The sequence below is a fragment of the Aphelocoma coerulescens genome, chromosome 2 (genome assembly GCF_041296385.1).
Source record: "Aphelocoma coerulescens isolate FSJ_1873_10779 chromosome 2, UR_Acoe_1.0, whole genome shotgun sequence".
NCBI classification, from domain to species: Eukaryota; Metazoa; Chordata; class Aves; order Passeriformes; family Corvidae; genus Aphelocoma; species Aphelocoma coerulescens.
The window spans coordinates 115,359,250-115,375,675 of record NC_091015.1 but is presented as its reverse complement, the minus strand read 5'-3'; the positions used below and the strand labels follow the sequence as shown (position 1 = coordinate 115,375,675).

General features: G+C 39.6%; 1 protein-coding gene across 14 annotated transcripts in view; it reads left to right on the top strand.

The window, feature by feature from the left end:
- PTPRM (protein tyrosine phosphatase receptor type M) overlaps nucleotides 1-16,426 on the top strand; it is a 463,481-nt gene that overhangs the window by 429,886 nt on the left and 17,169 nt on the right. For all 14 annotated transcript variants that reach the window (XM_069004459.1, XM_069004462.1, XM_069004458.1 and 11 more), the window contains 3 exons: nucleotides 11,406-11,522; nucleotides 15,771-15,925; nucleotides 16,266-16,401. In XM_069004459.1, coding sequence (XP_068860560.1) covers nucleotides 11,406-11,522; nucleotides 15,771-15,925; nucleotides 16,266-16,401 — 408 coding nt within the window. The remainder of the gene's footprint in view (nucleotides 1-11,405; nucleotides 11,523-15,770; nucleotides 15,926-16,265; nucleotides 16,402-16,426) is intronic.

The window sequence follows — 16,426 nt, the reverse complement described above, 5'->3', positions numbered from 1 at the left end:
ATTCATAAGTACCCAAGCGAACAACTTAAAAAGGGATGTTTTCAGGGTATGAATAAACAAGCCTGAGAGCAAAAACAGCATTCTGCATCAAACCACATACTGTTTTCCCAAAGTCAGTATTTGGAAGCACCAATTAGAGTGAACTGTCGGATGTCAGCAAGGGAGACACCAGTCTTGATGCCAGTGTTGGCAGCCTCCGCTCACAGCATTTAGGTGCACAGCACATTCCCACAGCAGTAAGTAATGGTTTGTGCCACCATGGAGATTTCTTCAGGGTGCAAGAGTCCTAGTGGGATACAGATCTGCAGCTTTGTTGTTTCTGGCAGTGGTAGAAATTACTTTGTTCTCACTTTCTCCGGAGGCCAGCATAGGTGAGATCAGAGAGCAGAAATTGAAATGAGCTTTTATGGAAATAAAATCATATGAGCCACAGAACAATGCAGTCACTCCTCCATTGGTATTTTTCTGCCACTCCCAGGGCTGGAATCATGAGCAATAAGGAGGCAAATTACAAACACACCATCTGTCCTGCAACCCCCAACACAAGCTCTGTGCCACCTTGAGTAGTAATGATTTTAATGGACCTTTTGGTAGCATTCCTGTAGGGCAAACTTTATAACCTTACCAAACTTGAGGTTTTCTATTTCAATTGCTATCACTGGTATAAGATTTACAGGGGTTTATTATTTTTATTTTTTAACCGTGTTGACCCATTGTAAGCCAAGGGGGAAAATTCTTTTGCATTTCCAGGAAGGAAGAATTTTCAAAATTTAACATGTTTGCCACACAGTGTACGGCCTTCATGAATTAATCATTGAGGGGGTCTATGTGTACTTGTTTACCAGGACTGGCTGGATAGTCATTAAATCAGTGCTAGGAACTTGCATCATGCCCTGGAGCATTATGCATCAGGACTGTTTTAATTGGTGCTGGAGGAATCACCATGAGGCTGTCCCTAATGCAGGCACCTGCTGCAAATGACTCAGCCCCTGCATTACCCTCCAGCAGGGTCCAGGTACATCTGCCAATATCTGTCATTATCTGAGGCACACTTGTCAGAACCATGCATCCCTTTAAGCTCTTGTGTGTTCCAGCAAGGGGCCCTTGTCAGTGTTTCTGGCACCTGCAGACTGCTGTGCACCTGGTATTTAAATGGCACCAAAATGTGTTTTGATTGTTTTCTCTCTTTAATGAACCCACCTGAGGGACATTTAGCTCTTTATCTAGTAGCCTGTTACCCAGTCACTCACATTTACACTGGTCCTGTGGAAATTCAGAACTAGCTTGCACTGTTACACTAATCCATCTGCCAGAAGTCTTATCACAAAATCTGCAGGGCTCCCTAAGGAGACTTTTGTACTGATAATTTAAGCTAATGATTTCTAAACATATTTAGTCAGTTTTATGAAGACCTCATTAGAATGTGACTGTTTATTAAAAATCTAAATGAGGTCTCACAGTCATTTAGAAAAAGCAGAGCTGAGTTGCATGAATAGTTCTTTGATAAAGGATGGTGAAGTGGTGCTTAGTTAAGGTTGGCCTAGGTTGATGTAAAAACTTTTACCAAAAAAACCCTAAACAAATAAGCAGCCCTTGAAACAACCTTAAAAAAAGATTCTGTCTTCTTCATGCTGTGATCAACAACTTTTCACGCACAATGAAGTTCACCAAAAGAAAATGACAAGTAATCAATGGTAATGGTCCAAGAATCAGAATTTTCCAAGCCACACATGGATAAATAAGATAAAATGGATAATGGATAAGAAGCATAACCAAGAATTAAGACTCATATAATTATATCAGTGTGACAACAAGCTATTTCAAAGTAATGTATTTTGGATTCTATTAATGCAGAAGGCCTCCATGCCCATGTCTGTAAGTGGTAGAGCAACTGAAGATAGTGTAATTTCAGGGACCATCTTCACCTGAGAGATTTATCTTAATCTGGTGGATTATTTTATAAGAAACAAAAAAATTTATCTACCAGTGTGATGATGTTATGATCACCAGGGTTGATCATAAAATAGACACAGAAGAACATCTTGCTTACTTAACCAAGAGACTGCTCTGGAGGGCAAACTCCAAAAGACACAGAAAAACAATGGGAACAGGATCAAGGTGTACTGGCCAAAGTCTCAGGTTGTTCTTGATTTGTTTCAGTGTTTGCACACATTGAAAGATTTCTGTCTCCCTTGAAGAAGCATGGTGGGAGGATTTAGAATATATTCAATTGTGCCATCTAGCTGTCACCTCCATCTTTGCTCTTGTTGGGTTGGTACTAATACTTAGCTGGCAGAATCAAACTTGGCATGTCACATTATTTGTCATTTGTCAGTAGTCACTTTCTCTCCCACTTGCTTGAGGCAGAAAAATTTTCTAATATCTGACTAATAAATGGTGAAATGCACTGGTGAAATTCAGTGGAGGTGGTTGATAAATAAATGCACTGCAAGGACTTATGGTTGTCTGTCATGCTTTTAATATAACAGAGTATTCACAAACAAAATCCCTACAAATAATTATAAAAAATAAAACCTCACCCCAGGAGCATAGTAATTATAGTAATTAGAGTTTCTCAATTATTATCTGGAATTAGAAAACAGCCAGTGCTAATAGTGTTAATAAGCACACAAAAGACCCTCTTTTGTGAAAGGAAGCAAGGTTGACTACAACAGAATGGATGTGACACAAACAGGAATGAAGGTCAGCCGCAGACTGGTAAACAGCCCCAATGCCTGAGCCCACACCTTTGTGATACCCAAACGGCCTCTTCCTAGGTGACATTTCCTTCCCAGGAGCCAGAAGGGCTGTACTTGCATAGGGCAAAAGAAAGAATACAGTGCTGGTTTAGCTTTTCCTTGGTTTGTTTTTCTGGACCTGTGGTTAACATGTTATATAGGTGGCACTTCTCTGGAGAAATGGGGATGACTCTGATTTTTCATGCTTAAAAAGAGTACTGGGTTCCACACGACAGCGAGGAGATTCATACAATGGTCTTCTGACAGAGAGACTATCTCCTTGATGCCAGCTTGCTAAAAAGCATTACTTGTTGTAAGATAAATGGTGTCAGAAAAGGGTTGTTCTTCCTAGGAAAGCCAGTATGGGCACAGCCCTAAGCAGTCGTACGTTCATGTCTTTGGGTTCTCCGGATGTGCAGCATTGGTCAGCATTCAAGAGACATTTCTTGAATAGATTCAAATATGTTTCCTTAACAAATGAAACCCGAAAGTCTTTCTGATGAACCAGATCTTCTTCAGATCTACCTGATGATAATTTGGGTTACTGACAGAGATTAGACATCCAAGAAAAACTGCTTGTCTCAGTTTGAGACAAGTTTAGGAGGAAAATGCTCTGGAATGAATGTCATCTCTAAAGAAGACAGGTTTCAGCACTCCCTCCCCCGCTGATAAGAAAGGAATTTCTTGGATGAAAGTAAAAAAACCTATTTATTTAACAAACAAAGTGCCTGCAGGGCACGGGAAAAAAAGTTAATAACTGTTAAGATGTGAAACCTCCTTGATGCAGAGAAAGTTGGTGGCTTTAGAGTTGTGTCTGTAGCTGGCTCCCGAGGTCCAACGCCGGAATGTGGGGTCCCCGCCAGTCCGCAGTGTCCGATGATCTGATTCTCAGATCACAGCTAAGCCAAACAGTCCCAGGAAAAGCCACAGATGTCACTGGAGAAATGCTATTGTAGTCCCAGAGAAACTTCTTGCCTCAGCTAATAAAAAAAGGAGGTAGCTAAAAGTAAAGAATGTATTCTCTCTGCTGTGCAATCAGAGCCAAGCAACATGGGGGAGGTGAGCTCACACCGAGGTGAGGAATTTCCCCCTTGGCTTCTCTCCCCCCTCTCCTGGACCCAGCTTGAAGCTATGGGACCCATTTCTGGGCATAAAGCAGACGATAGGGGAATATAGTATTATCATAAAATCACCCCAAGACACTGCTAAATAAAACCCTGACCAAAGACATCTTACTGAAAACAGATTGAAAGAAAAAAAAACAAAAACTTCATAGGAAATTTCACCAACATAAAAACTATGTGAAACTTCCAATGGACTTACCACCTACGCTTAGAATGAAAACAGAAATTTTTATCACAAAGCTATTATGAAGTCTGTACTTATACATTTTACAAGTTTTGAGAAACTTCCATGCAGAAGATCCTTCTAATAAACAAAGGTAAACTCAAATTGTATTTAAGATTCAGATCACCCAATACTGTGATCTTGCAGAGATGAAACACAGTCACTTTTCAGCACGCCTCACAAACAGCACATTTGTATTTAGTATAAATGGAAGAACACTCCGTCTAATTGAAACTGCCTCTAAATGTAATAAGCCAAATTACCTACACTGGAATTAATTCAGGATACTGGTGTTAATGCTCCTTAGGAGGTGTGCCAAAGAGTTTGTATGCATACTAAGGTGACTAAAGTTTCATTTTGACTTTTCTACTGAAAGAAAGAAACAACATTTTATAAATAAGAGGGAAAAGGTAATTCTAGTCCCAACCTCTTAAATATATAAACAGTGTCCTTCCCTATTCACAAAAAATTTTTTTCCTAATCATGTTTACCCTCAAAAAATGGAATTTGTGCTTATGATACATAAGCACAAGGTATTATATTCTGTTGTTATACTTTTGGTTTCACTGTAATTCCAGTATCTCTTATTGGATAGAGTACAGTTTATACTTTTACAGAATATCAATGAGATAAACAGAAAAACAATCAAAATTTTAAATTATTCTTAATCTTTCAAGTAAGTGAACCCTTCTAGTCATCAAAATAGATTTCATATTTCTGGATTTTTAACCAGAAATAACAAGTTTACATTACTGCATTATACATCGTAGGGAAGGAACCCTTAGGGAAAAATTGTCTATTGTTCTTCAGGAAAGAGAAGGAAGGACTCTTTGCAATTATTTAAAGAAGATGTGCCCAGATTAGCAATGTGAGCATCATGAAACAGAACATCAAGCTACAGGCATTCAGCACTGTCCCATGTCTCTCAGAGCAGACATGGGTTCAGCTCTCAGTGTTTTGTTGTATTCTCATCTGCAGGAAAAGCTACGTTTCAAAGAATGTTAATCAACACAGATTAATATCTTAATGCTTACTAATCCAATTGAGATAATTCACTTTGAGAAATGAACAAAAGAGGTTTAAGGATACACAAATGCACTGACCCCTTTGTTGGACTAACTGAAGTGCCACCAAGGTGTAGGATGCAACTCTAGGTGCAGTTTGCAAAGAGGGAGGGGTTCAGCTTCTTGAAATGTCAGGGCTAGCAAAATGGCTTCCTAACTGCAAGTCTCCTCACCTCAGCAGTCTTGAAATTATCTCTCAGTCTGTCTGTGAAGGGAGAAGTATCCTGGAGGCACAGTTTTACTTTACCCAGTAGAGTAACACGTAGATCTGTCTAAGCTAACATCAGATGATCCGGTTTTAGAGCCAGAAGGCAATCCACTAACAAGGTGGTGCTATCTACCCAGCTAATGGCATGATATTGCTCTTGGAATGGAACCATGGTTCAGAGAACAGGCTGTGCTGCTGGATGCAGGCACATCAGGTCCTTGGAACACAGGATATGAGAAATAGACCCATGATTTCACATTTCTGTCAGGAATTAAGACAGACTTCGAGGAGCTCCGGCTAATCCTGTAGCCACCCTCCTCATGTGTTCTGTGCTCAGCCTTTCATCCTCCAGGGCTGTACTGAGGTGCACTAAATTGCCTAAACATAAGCAATGAAACAGAGACAGTCCACATTCCTTTGTTGGAATTGCGCTCTGCAATGGAGACAAGAGCGCAAAGCAACCCAAAGCAACCCTAAAGCAACTCTTCCAGACCAAATCTTCTTTATGGTCAAAGGATGGCCACACCATGGGTTTGGCCTGCCATCTTAATTTCATCTAACCAGTCTGCCAGGTTGATGGCATGCTAACAGAATACCTGGGTCTTAAGAACAAAGGGATCACACTCATTTTGTCAGGTGGAAAGCATTAGTTTCTGGCTGCTGCTGGACATCTCCAGAAAGCCAGCTCTTCTGGGCAGAAGCTGAATGAGAGTGCACCCACCAGGCAACTTAGGGCTGCACTGCTGGGGCAGCTTAGGGCAGCAGAAGGTGGAGAACTATGTCAGCTCTGAGTCGTGCCTGGAAGAAGTTAGACTGAGCTAGTAAAATTCATGGAGACATCTCTCCCCACCCTGGCAGCTGTGAACAACATAAAGATTTCTGGCTGACTTCTCAGAGACCCATTCATCTGATGGTGCCAAACAGTATCTCGAATATTGTATTTCTCAATAGTCTTCCACATCTCTTTTAGAAAACTGTAAAATGAGGTACAAAACTAATAACAGGCTTGTTCAAAAGCAAACAAAAGAAAATTTAAAAAAGGAAGACTGGGTTTTATCTTCTGTCAAAGGTTGTTTTATAAAATGTTCTTATATCATAATACATTTTTTGTTTGAAAAGTATTTAAATAAAAAAACTTTCAATTATTGGATGTTCTTTTACTTGAAGTCAGCCAAATTAAAGTATATGATGTTATCCGAGCTACATCTGTAAAAGCTGTTAAAAATTTTACCAGTGAGCTTGGTTGGCTGTTTCATTTTATAGCCGAGAGGTTTCACTTCAAAATTTATGTCTGACTTATCGTCATTACTTAGTTCAGGATTAATTTTAAATTAGAATGTATAATACTGCTCTTCACTAATGACAATCCATGCAGGGCATAGTCAGTTATATCACCCTCTTGCTAAGAGTATTTCAGAATCAAAGGAAATTGGAAACTTTGAATAATCAGTGTTATTTAAATGGTGCTGCGTGGACTACAAAGTGTATTTCACAGCCAGCTCACATATTAAGTCTGTAATACTACTCCTATTCCAAAATTCTAGGTAAATGAATTACTGTCCTGACTTTCCTACTGCCTTTAGCTACATGTGTCACATTGCCAAATGGTTAAATATATAGCTTCAGAAGTCACAATTCATGTTCATTAGCCATCCACAGCCTACATTATTTGTTATATTTAGAACTAGCAACAACAACTTTCCACGTTCTTTTTTAATTTTAAGTTTCACACATTGGACTATTTTACTGGGGGATGGAACTAGAGAGTGGAAGTAGATAATTCTCTTCTCCAGATTTCTAAAATTATTTGTAAAATAAACATGTTTGAAACAATTGGACAGTGTACCTTGGGATGAATAGATTAAACCAGAGCATTTTCATTATGTCTCTGGCAATCATCCTTTTATCTCATCTTCTGATGAACATCTGTATTTTTTGGCATGTGGTAAGATATAAATGTGGGGTGTATGTGAACAAACTCTCAATTATAATTCTGCTCAGATGAGATTTCAAAATTATGTTTTCTGCTTTGAGGATGATATTTACTGTTATGGTAGCAACTGTGTGGAAAAAAAAAGTCTAGTGCATTTAATATTCAGTTCTGGAATCATGTATCAATTATTTAGTTAAACCTTCTGTTAGTAAGGCTTTTTTTGTAAAACACGTACCAAATGTTTATAAAATGGAAAAGAGATTCGTCAAGTTATGGTAGCTAAAGCTGTGCTAAAAAGAAAAAATGAGCATATGCTACCAGCAGTGTTTCTCATATTTAATGAGTAAAACCATATTCTATTTTGTTGCAATTGTCTTGTCTTGTACAAATAAAGGCCCTGATCCAATACGCCTTTAAAAATGTGATTTTGATTTCCAATAGTTAATCTACTTCTGTCTTTAAGACACCTTTTCATTTATTTGGGTGGTCCTAGAGGAGATGGGAGATGGATCTTTAAGCATTTACATGACTTTTGGTTCATCAGGAGTCCATGGAGTTCTCAGGTCCAGAGCTCAGCACATGCAGAGCATTGCAGAACAAGAGCCAAAAGTAGGGGAAAAGCCTGAATTAAAATAAAGTTGGGTTTAGGGTTTTTTTGCCTGCTAGTAAGTGACTCATCAGTTGGTCTGTGGCTCTGGCTGCAATTCTGGCATGGTTCCCATGGCTTTTACAGCCCCTATTCCACTTGGGAGAGTTTTCAGGAAATTGTGTTGTCATGGATCCTTCTGCTCAGCTCCAGTCTGCTCCGTGCCCAAAATTCCCCTGTGCAGCAGAGTAAGAAATCCCCAGCGGGGCCAAGCTGCATGCGGCACAAAAGGCTATAGCTTCTGTGCAACATCTCCCAGTGCTTCCCTAATTATTCCACTGTATCATCTTAAATAAGGTTTAAAAAAGAATGGAATCAAATCCAGCAGCTGAGGCATAAGAATACAGGGACTGTGGTCTTCTAAATTGGTCTTTCTGAATTGTCTCTAGTTCTTAGCCGTAATCCAGACTGTGTGGACTTAGCAAGTTAGAAACGAGCATGTTTTCCTTCAAGGAAAGAGCAATTTCATTCAGCTGGGGTTGCTTTTTTTCCCCTCCGATTGTTTATTTTGCTTAACTAGAGCTGTTTCAAGGATGGCAGGCGCCCATCAGGAAGGAACAAGGCTAAAGTTAGCAACAGAGACGTGCTGATGAGCAGTGCTGTGCCTGGGATCACTGCTGCAACTCCTCCCTTCCTACATGCATTGGCCCTCTCCATGTGGTTCAGGTTCCACCTATGGAACAGATACATGAACAGACAGGAAAAGGGAATCAGCTCCAGAGAAGGGGTTGTCAGTGGGCTCCAGCCCAGAGGCAGTGTGAATTGTCTTACTCTTCATGAGGAGTCAAAAAATCATCTTAGCCATAGGTAGGAAAACCCTGTTTCAAAGAGTTTCTGGTGATGACTATAAAAGGGTCAGTTTGCTGGCCTGAGGAATTTGAACAATGTGAATTTCTGGATTATTTTAATAACACAGACAAAACAATGAGCATTCAATGTTTTTCACTTAGCTTCCATGAGAGGATTTTTGGAAATGCATCTGAACAAGATCTGAATAAATACCAAGTAGATGCAACAATAGATAGCAGCAGTAGCTACTAAACTGCTTGCAGCAACGTTTAATGCTTTTGAAATGTTTGTTCATTGCTTACAGTGGATAGATTCGCTTTAGAGATGAATATGCATTTGTCAGAGATCCTGTTGTTTAGGCATCCTGAGAATGGCCCTCAGTTTGGTCTTTGGTGGGTGGAAACCTTCTCCTTCCCTCTGGCATCCTGTCAGCTTGCTGGCTCTTGAGCATGGTGGGGGGAGCAGTCTTGCTACCCTTGCCCTGTTCCAGGAGTGCCGAGCACTGTCCAGGGTTCCAGCTCCAAGCCTCTCACCATGGAAGGGAACTCTGGTGTTGCCAGTCGTCCTGAAACCACCCTTAATACCTGATGAAATCTGAAGACGAAAAAGAATTTTTTTAGCCAATACTAATGCAGTTACTAGGTCTGAAGACAAGCATAGAAAAATAAATAAAAACCTGCTTATAAAGCTACCTGAACTTTAGCTCTGCTCTAGGAGCTTTCCATCAGCTGTGTAAGCAGGAACAAGCTGTTAGGATGCTTGTATAATTTTGTGGCTGGGAGCCAGCACTTCTGACCAGACTACTACCCTTTTTCTCTGAAGAGGATCCTGATGTGGGGCTGTGTTTTTCCAGCCCTTCAACTCTATTCTGATTCAAGTTCTATTCCGATTTAAATTTTATCCTGCTAACAAGTCAGAAAAAGGGCCAGAACTACTGACCCTGCTTGGACAACCTTATTGTTTTATCAGCCAATGTCACTAGTGTGATGGGGTGAGACCTCCCATCCATCCAGACAGTAAAGAAGGGTTGTACAGGATTATCAGCCCCATTCTGGAAACAAATGCTTAGGAAAGTATTTTCTTCTTCTTGACAGGACAGGGTTTGACTCTCTGCATAATCCTTTATATACTGAACCTGGAGTTTACATAAATAAATCATTTGAATCATGCATTACAGTTTTCAGTGTATGCTTATACACACATTCATCTGTTTTACCTTTTGCTCAAGATTAGACATGGTAGTAATCCAAACATTTTTGCATGAAAATGTGTTTGAGAAATACTCGTATCAGTTGTGAAGTTGAATTTTTTCTATCAGTTTTCCATTGAATATTTAAAGTGCTTGAGTTTTTTACCCGATTCATTTAAGTGCTTATTTAGGTAAACTAGATTTAAGTGTATTAGAAGATCCATTTTTGATTTTCCCTTTGTTGAGAGAGAGAAACTGTTCCATGAAGCAGATGTATAACAGATGCCACTCCTAGCATGTACAGAACTACTGGATGGTGGCCAGATGCAGTGGTGATAGCATAGCTATTACCATGATAAAGCAGAGTAAGAGAGAGATATAAGTAATGTGTTAGCTTCCCAGCCCACCACTTTCTCCACACAAATGGGAAGGAGGAGAAAATTCTTAAGTCTGTCAGCTATCTTCATCATCATGTACAGTCCTCAAATCATCCACTTTTAAAAAATAGCAGTTTAAGTTGAGCTGAGATGAATCCTACCCGTAATGTTTGGAGTTATCTAGTGAATTAGTAGTTAAGCTATATAGAGTTAGAATAGTTAAAGCCTGGGCATTAAACTCAGCTCTTGACTTCAAGCACTGAGTTTTGCTATTTGACTGCTCATCAGTTCCTTTGGAAAGTTAATCTGAGAAAACAGGTGCTTTTCTAAAAATAGAGATTCATACAATAAATACCTTGAGTTAGAAGGAATCCACAAGGATCATCAAAGACCAGCTCCTGGCCCTGCACAACACCATCCCAAAGAGTCACACCATGTGCCTGAAGGTATTGTCCAAACACTGCTTGAACTCTCAGGCTTGGTGCTGTGACCACTTCCGTGGGGAGCCTGTTCCAGTGCTCAGCCACCCTCTGGGTGAAAAACCTTTTCCTGATATCCATCCTAAACGTCCCCTGACACAGATTCAGGCCATTCCCTCGGTCCTGTCACTGGTCACCAGAGAGAAGAGATAAGTGCCTGCCCCTCCTCTTCCCCTCATGAGGAAGCTGTCGACTGTAATGAGGTCTCCTTCCTGTCTGCAAAACACTTTTATTTTAGAAGGTAAAAAGATATTTTTGAGACAAATCAACAGGTAGCAGTTGGGGAAAAAACTTCTGGTGGTATTTGTCCCTTTGGTCACACTCTGCTTTGGAAAGCACAGGAAATGAACAGTTACCATAACTGAACTGTGCAGGGTATAAATATCCTTTGTGCTCCAAACAAATTTGCCTTACTTCACTAACCACAACACAAAGCTCACCTGCAACTCTGAAAGCTGTCTTAAAAAGAGAGGCGGTAATGTCCCTCAGACACTAAACATTTCCACATGCAGAAAATGTGACCATTTTGTGCATGATTGCATTTTAAATCAGAAATCATTGCACAGAATGCAAAATGGATTCTGTATGAACCTTCTAAAATAAATGAACCTTAATTTCTTTTGTATTTTTTAAAGGTCAAATGCTGCAAATACTGGCCAGATGACACAGAGATATATAAAGACATTAAAGTTACTCTAATAGAAACAGAGCTCCTGGCTGAATATGTGATTCGAACATTTGCTGTAGAAAAGGTAAGTTTCCAAATTCAGTTTTATTAAATACAGTAGTATCTGCCACTTCCATACAGATTCAACAAGGGAAAGTTAAATCTTTTAACTGACATCCTGGGTTTGTAGGTATTTTTGGGTAAACGACTACCGCCCTCTTATGGTAATCCGTGTTTTTCTTTAAATGCAGCCACTTCTCTCTGCTTTTCATCACTGTTGGCCCCTGCCTGAGTTAGAAAAAGTGATGTTCCTTGCCTAGGAGAAATCGAAGCCTCCCTCCCAGCAATCAATTGAGAAACACATTTGTGCTGCTTTCCCATCTTATGTTCCCCACAATCATTTTCTGTCCGTACCAGAGGCTGCATGCAACATTACTCAGAAGTCTCTGGTAGGGAATACTGTTATCTCTTGGGCCAGAGTGTGCCTGGTCTGAAGAGAGACAGCTCTAACAAACTACTGTTCTTCTCAAAGCAATTTCCCTTCTTGGGGAAATTGGAGTCTGTCTTTACATGGAGAGTTCCAATGAGTGTGTTGTATTACTGTTTGTTAGAATAATGCCATGCATTTGTTTGATGCTTTGTAGCTTGTAGAACCTGTAGCTCCCCCAGACAGCTTGCAATATATGGAAAACATACAAATAACAAGTAAGGTACCTACTGAAAGTGAGAACAGGCAGGGTCGGTGAAGTGTACCATGCATTTTGTGTCAATTCAGCAGTTTCATTCAGACTTCATTAAAGGCCTGAAATGTTTTAATTGTATTTCTCAGGATTCATTTGAGTTGTAAAATTCCAAGGAAAGGGCCTCTTTGGAAGACTAGATATTCCTAATGGCACACTGAAATAATGCTCCCTCACCATGAGTAGATTTTCAACTAATTTGCTTAGAAAGCTTCTTTTGATTTCGTTGCAGTACCTGTGATTTATTGGTTCTCTCTAATGCTGAACTAATATTCATTTATGGGTTTGAAGAACATAATATTTAGCATCAAAGAATCCTGCACCAGGTACCTGAAACTGCCAAAAAGACTACCCCACAGGGTGTCTGTACATATGTCCAGAGTAACAAAGGAATTAGGGTTTTTTCTTGTTTTATTCTTCAATCTAATACTTAAATATGCATCCATACAGAAACCTGAGGGTAATGATAATAGAATTACGTGGTTTGAATGAACTGAAATATTGTATCATGTTTACCACTATACATGTTGTATATTGAATTCATTCAAGCCTGTTGTTTCCTTGCATTTAGGTATTTTTAATAAACAGATGAGAAATGTTGGCTCCACTTTGAAGTAGATGAAGCACTGGTTGATTTCTATTCTGCAAATTTTAAGCTCATGCTTTGATGTTAGCTTTTCGCTTCTTAACTGGGACTGAAGAAAAGACCTAGAGGATTTTACAGTTGAACATAACCAAACTGTCTTGAATAAGTGCATTAGAACAGATAGAGATAAAAGGCACTAAACATTTTATTTCTTTTTAAAAATCCCCATCTGAAAAGATTTCATTTAGACACTGCTTTTTAATAGTTGGTAGTTTTTCAGTAAGCCTCTAAAAGAGGTGTCAGTGTAGTTTGAGTTAAGTACATTTGTTTTTACTCTATTTTCCATATTTTTTAACTCTTCCAATGGTACTGGAACGTTAAGTCTGTACATCTCTTGCACCATATTTCTCTCATGTTTATATTTCTGATGTACTGGGACTGATACTTTTCACCTTCTCTAAGTTGAGGTGCATGATGAGGAGAGAACACCCTAACCAAACATGCAGATAATACTAAGTGAAAGGTGGTATTGAAACACTTAATATTGGAGCCTCAGTTCCAAAGGACTTGCAGATTTGGCTAACAGGAACTTTAGTCATTCAACAGGAAAAATGGCAGAGTTCTGTGCCTTAGGTGGCCTAACCCCCTGTGTCAGTACAAGGTGACATCCGGGGACAGCATCTGATATCCAGAATGATTGAAGATTTAGCACATATGAACTGCAAGGGTGGGAATAAAAGAACTGGCCTTGTCCATTGTGATAGAGATGAGGAGGAGGGGTAAGGAAGATCTAATTCTAGCCTTCAGCTACCTCATAGATGTTTAGAAAATCAGAGAAATCAAATACTCCAAGACCTCCAGTCCTTTCTGACCATCCTTTCTGTTTGTTGATGAACATCTCATACCTGCTCCTAAAGTACAATTTAGAAGTTGATTTGTTTGAAGATAAATTGATCACTTAATTTTTTTAAATGGATATTGTGTGGTAGGAGGATAACACTGAGAAAATTGAACCCAAAAGTGCAGTCTGATTTTGAAGACCATTTCCTAGATATGCTTTGCATTGTGTGAATTAAGCAGTTCCTTTGGGTTTCTTCACAGCACAACAGTTAACTCAGATGAGTAAGTCATACATGAATAGTAACATACAGCAGAAGCTTAAGTTTTGGTAGAATTTTTCAACATCCTAGGGTTTAGCAGTGTACACCATTTTCTGTTTGTTTCAGCTGAAAGAAAAAGTGAAAAATACAGTCTCTCCCAGCTGAGCATATGTTTTTATGATTCATGCAGTTGTGTGCTATTTTGGGTTTAGAAACCAGCAGGAAAGCTAGATATAAAAATCATTCATTTGTAGATATAATAAGAAAACTCATTTAAAGTATCCTATATGCAAAACCTTTCCTAAGTAGTTGTTAACAATGACAGACAAAAATGCAGTCAGCCTGACAGACAGCCTTTTCACAACTAAGGCACAGGACATAACCTGATCTGTGTAGCAGACAGGCACATTGCTTTAGAGGGGCAGTTTGTTTTTTGTAAATTGTTTGAAAATCTTGGCTGCATATAGTATGAAGAATTTGTATGGGATACTCACTTCGGTCCTCAGCTTGTATAATCATGGCATTGCTTTTTTCTGTGGGATCTTTGTTTCTTGGAGGGTCAGGGGTGGTTTTTACATGCAACATAAAAGTGTTTGAGACACTGCGTCCACTAAGCAGAGACATCTACAGAGTTGAAGCTCTTGCTTACAGTAGCAAAGAGATGTGTTTGCACATTGTTTTCTCTATTCCTGGGTTTCAATATGCTTTAAAATTGGTTTTTAGGATATAGGGTCATTTCTGTTTAAAGGGTGTGATCTCCTCAGTCCACACCACTGCCTCATATGCTCTTAATCCTTTCCCTTTCCTGCCTTTTTGTGTCAATTTCCAGGGAAGATGAGATATTCCTCTGAGTAGATGCCCTGTCCCCACAGTCCCCCAGCCTGAGCTGTCAGACTCCAACATACACTAAGTCCATTCTAGTCCTGTAGCACTGGCATGTCCAAAATTTCTCCACCACTGAAAATCCCAGACTAATGCATAATAGCAATAAATTAGGAAGCTTATATTACTTATTATTCAAAGAGAATAAAACCTTTTATATGCAAACCATCTCAAGACAGGAAATACATCTTTAAGAAGAAAAGCTGTAAACTACCAGTTATTAATATTGTTGACATTTAGTCCAGCCTAGACATGATATGCCATAATTTTGCTGTTTGCTTATGAACTATGCATGATGGCCTCCAGTCTGTGGATTTCTAATGAGAATAAAATACTGGCAGCTACATTTTTAGAGGGGGAAGGGAAAATAGAAGCAGTAAGAAAATAAAACTTAGCATACACACTTCTAATATCCAAACTGCTCCCCAAAGTCACATAGGAAATTACTTACACAATCAGCTTCTCATTCATACCTGTCTCACCATATCCATGTCCTTGTAGACTGTGGCAAATCACCTGAAGGGTGAGCATGTGGAGAGCTATAAACACAGCCCCTATGATTGGAGGTGCGAAAAGGTTTCTTATTATTCAGCTTTTTCCTTCAGACCAATGAAGGAGACAAATGATAAGGAAAATTATGCTGAAGCTGTGGTTCCCTGAAGTCAGCAGCAAAACCCCTGTGGAGCAATGGGAAAAAAAAAGTCATCTGTGCTCTGTGTTCAGCCTTGCTGCTGACCTGTTCTGTGATCATGGCATGCATCCTAAGGCCACAGTTCGCAAAGCAGCCTAGTACTTAAATACAGAGATGAGCATTTCTCTTGTTGCTAAAAGTTTCTGACCAATCTGGTGCTTACTTACTCAATTTTGTTGGAAGGCTTTGAAACCGGTTGATACCTAACCTTTGAACTTGCTCTCCTACTATGAGGAAGCTCTCCACCAGTCTGTACAGATTGTGTTGGTAGGGGGTGGACGCTTTTCAGCAAGGCTCAGGCTTTTGAAGATTTCAACCCTTGCCTTTTTAACAGAGAGGTGCTCATGAGATTCGGGAAATACGTCAGTTCCACTTCACGGGCTGGCCAGACCACGGTGTCCCATACCATGCCACGGGCCTGCTGGGATTTGTACGGCAGGTCAAATCCAAGAGCCCGCCAAACGCTGGCCCTTTGGTTGTTCACTGCAGGTAGGTAAAACACAAATCTCTCTGTTGTGGTTTGCACTAAACTCAAGACCTACTTTGCTTCTCCTTTACTATGTATTCCCCACATAGGTTGCTGAAGCCACTGGAGCTCTACTCAAAATAACTGTAAACAAGAATACATGTTGGTTTTATATATATATATATAAAACAAATACATACACAATGTATAAATGAGAGTAAAAAATTGAGTCTGAAGTCCTGCAAATGCCTAGCTCAATTTCAGTAATCATCCCCTTGATCAAGTATCCTTGAGATGAATCCTTACACCTTTTATATCTCCAATACACTGCTGCACATTAACTGTGCTCTTCTTCTACTTTAGTGCTGGTGCTGGCAGAACTGGATGCTTCATTGTCATTGACATCATGCTAGATATGGCAGAACGAGAAGGTGTTGTAGACATTTACAATTGCGTGAGAGAGCTTCGGTCCCGGAGAGTTAACATGGTGCAGACTGAGGTATTGCTCATCTACTGGAATACTG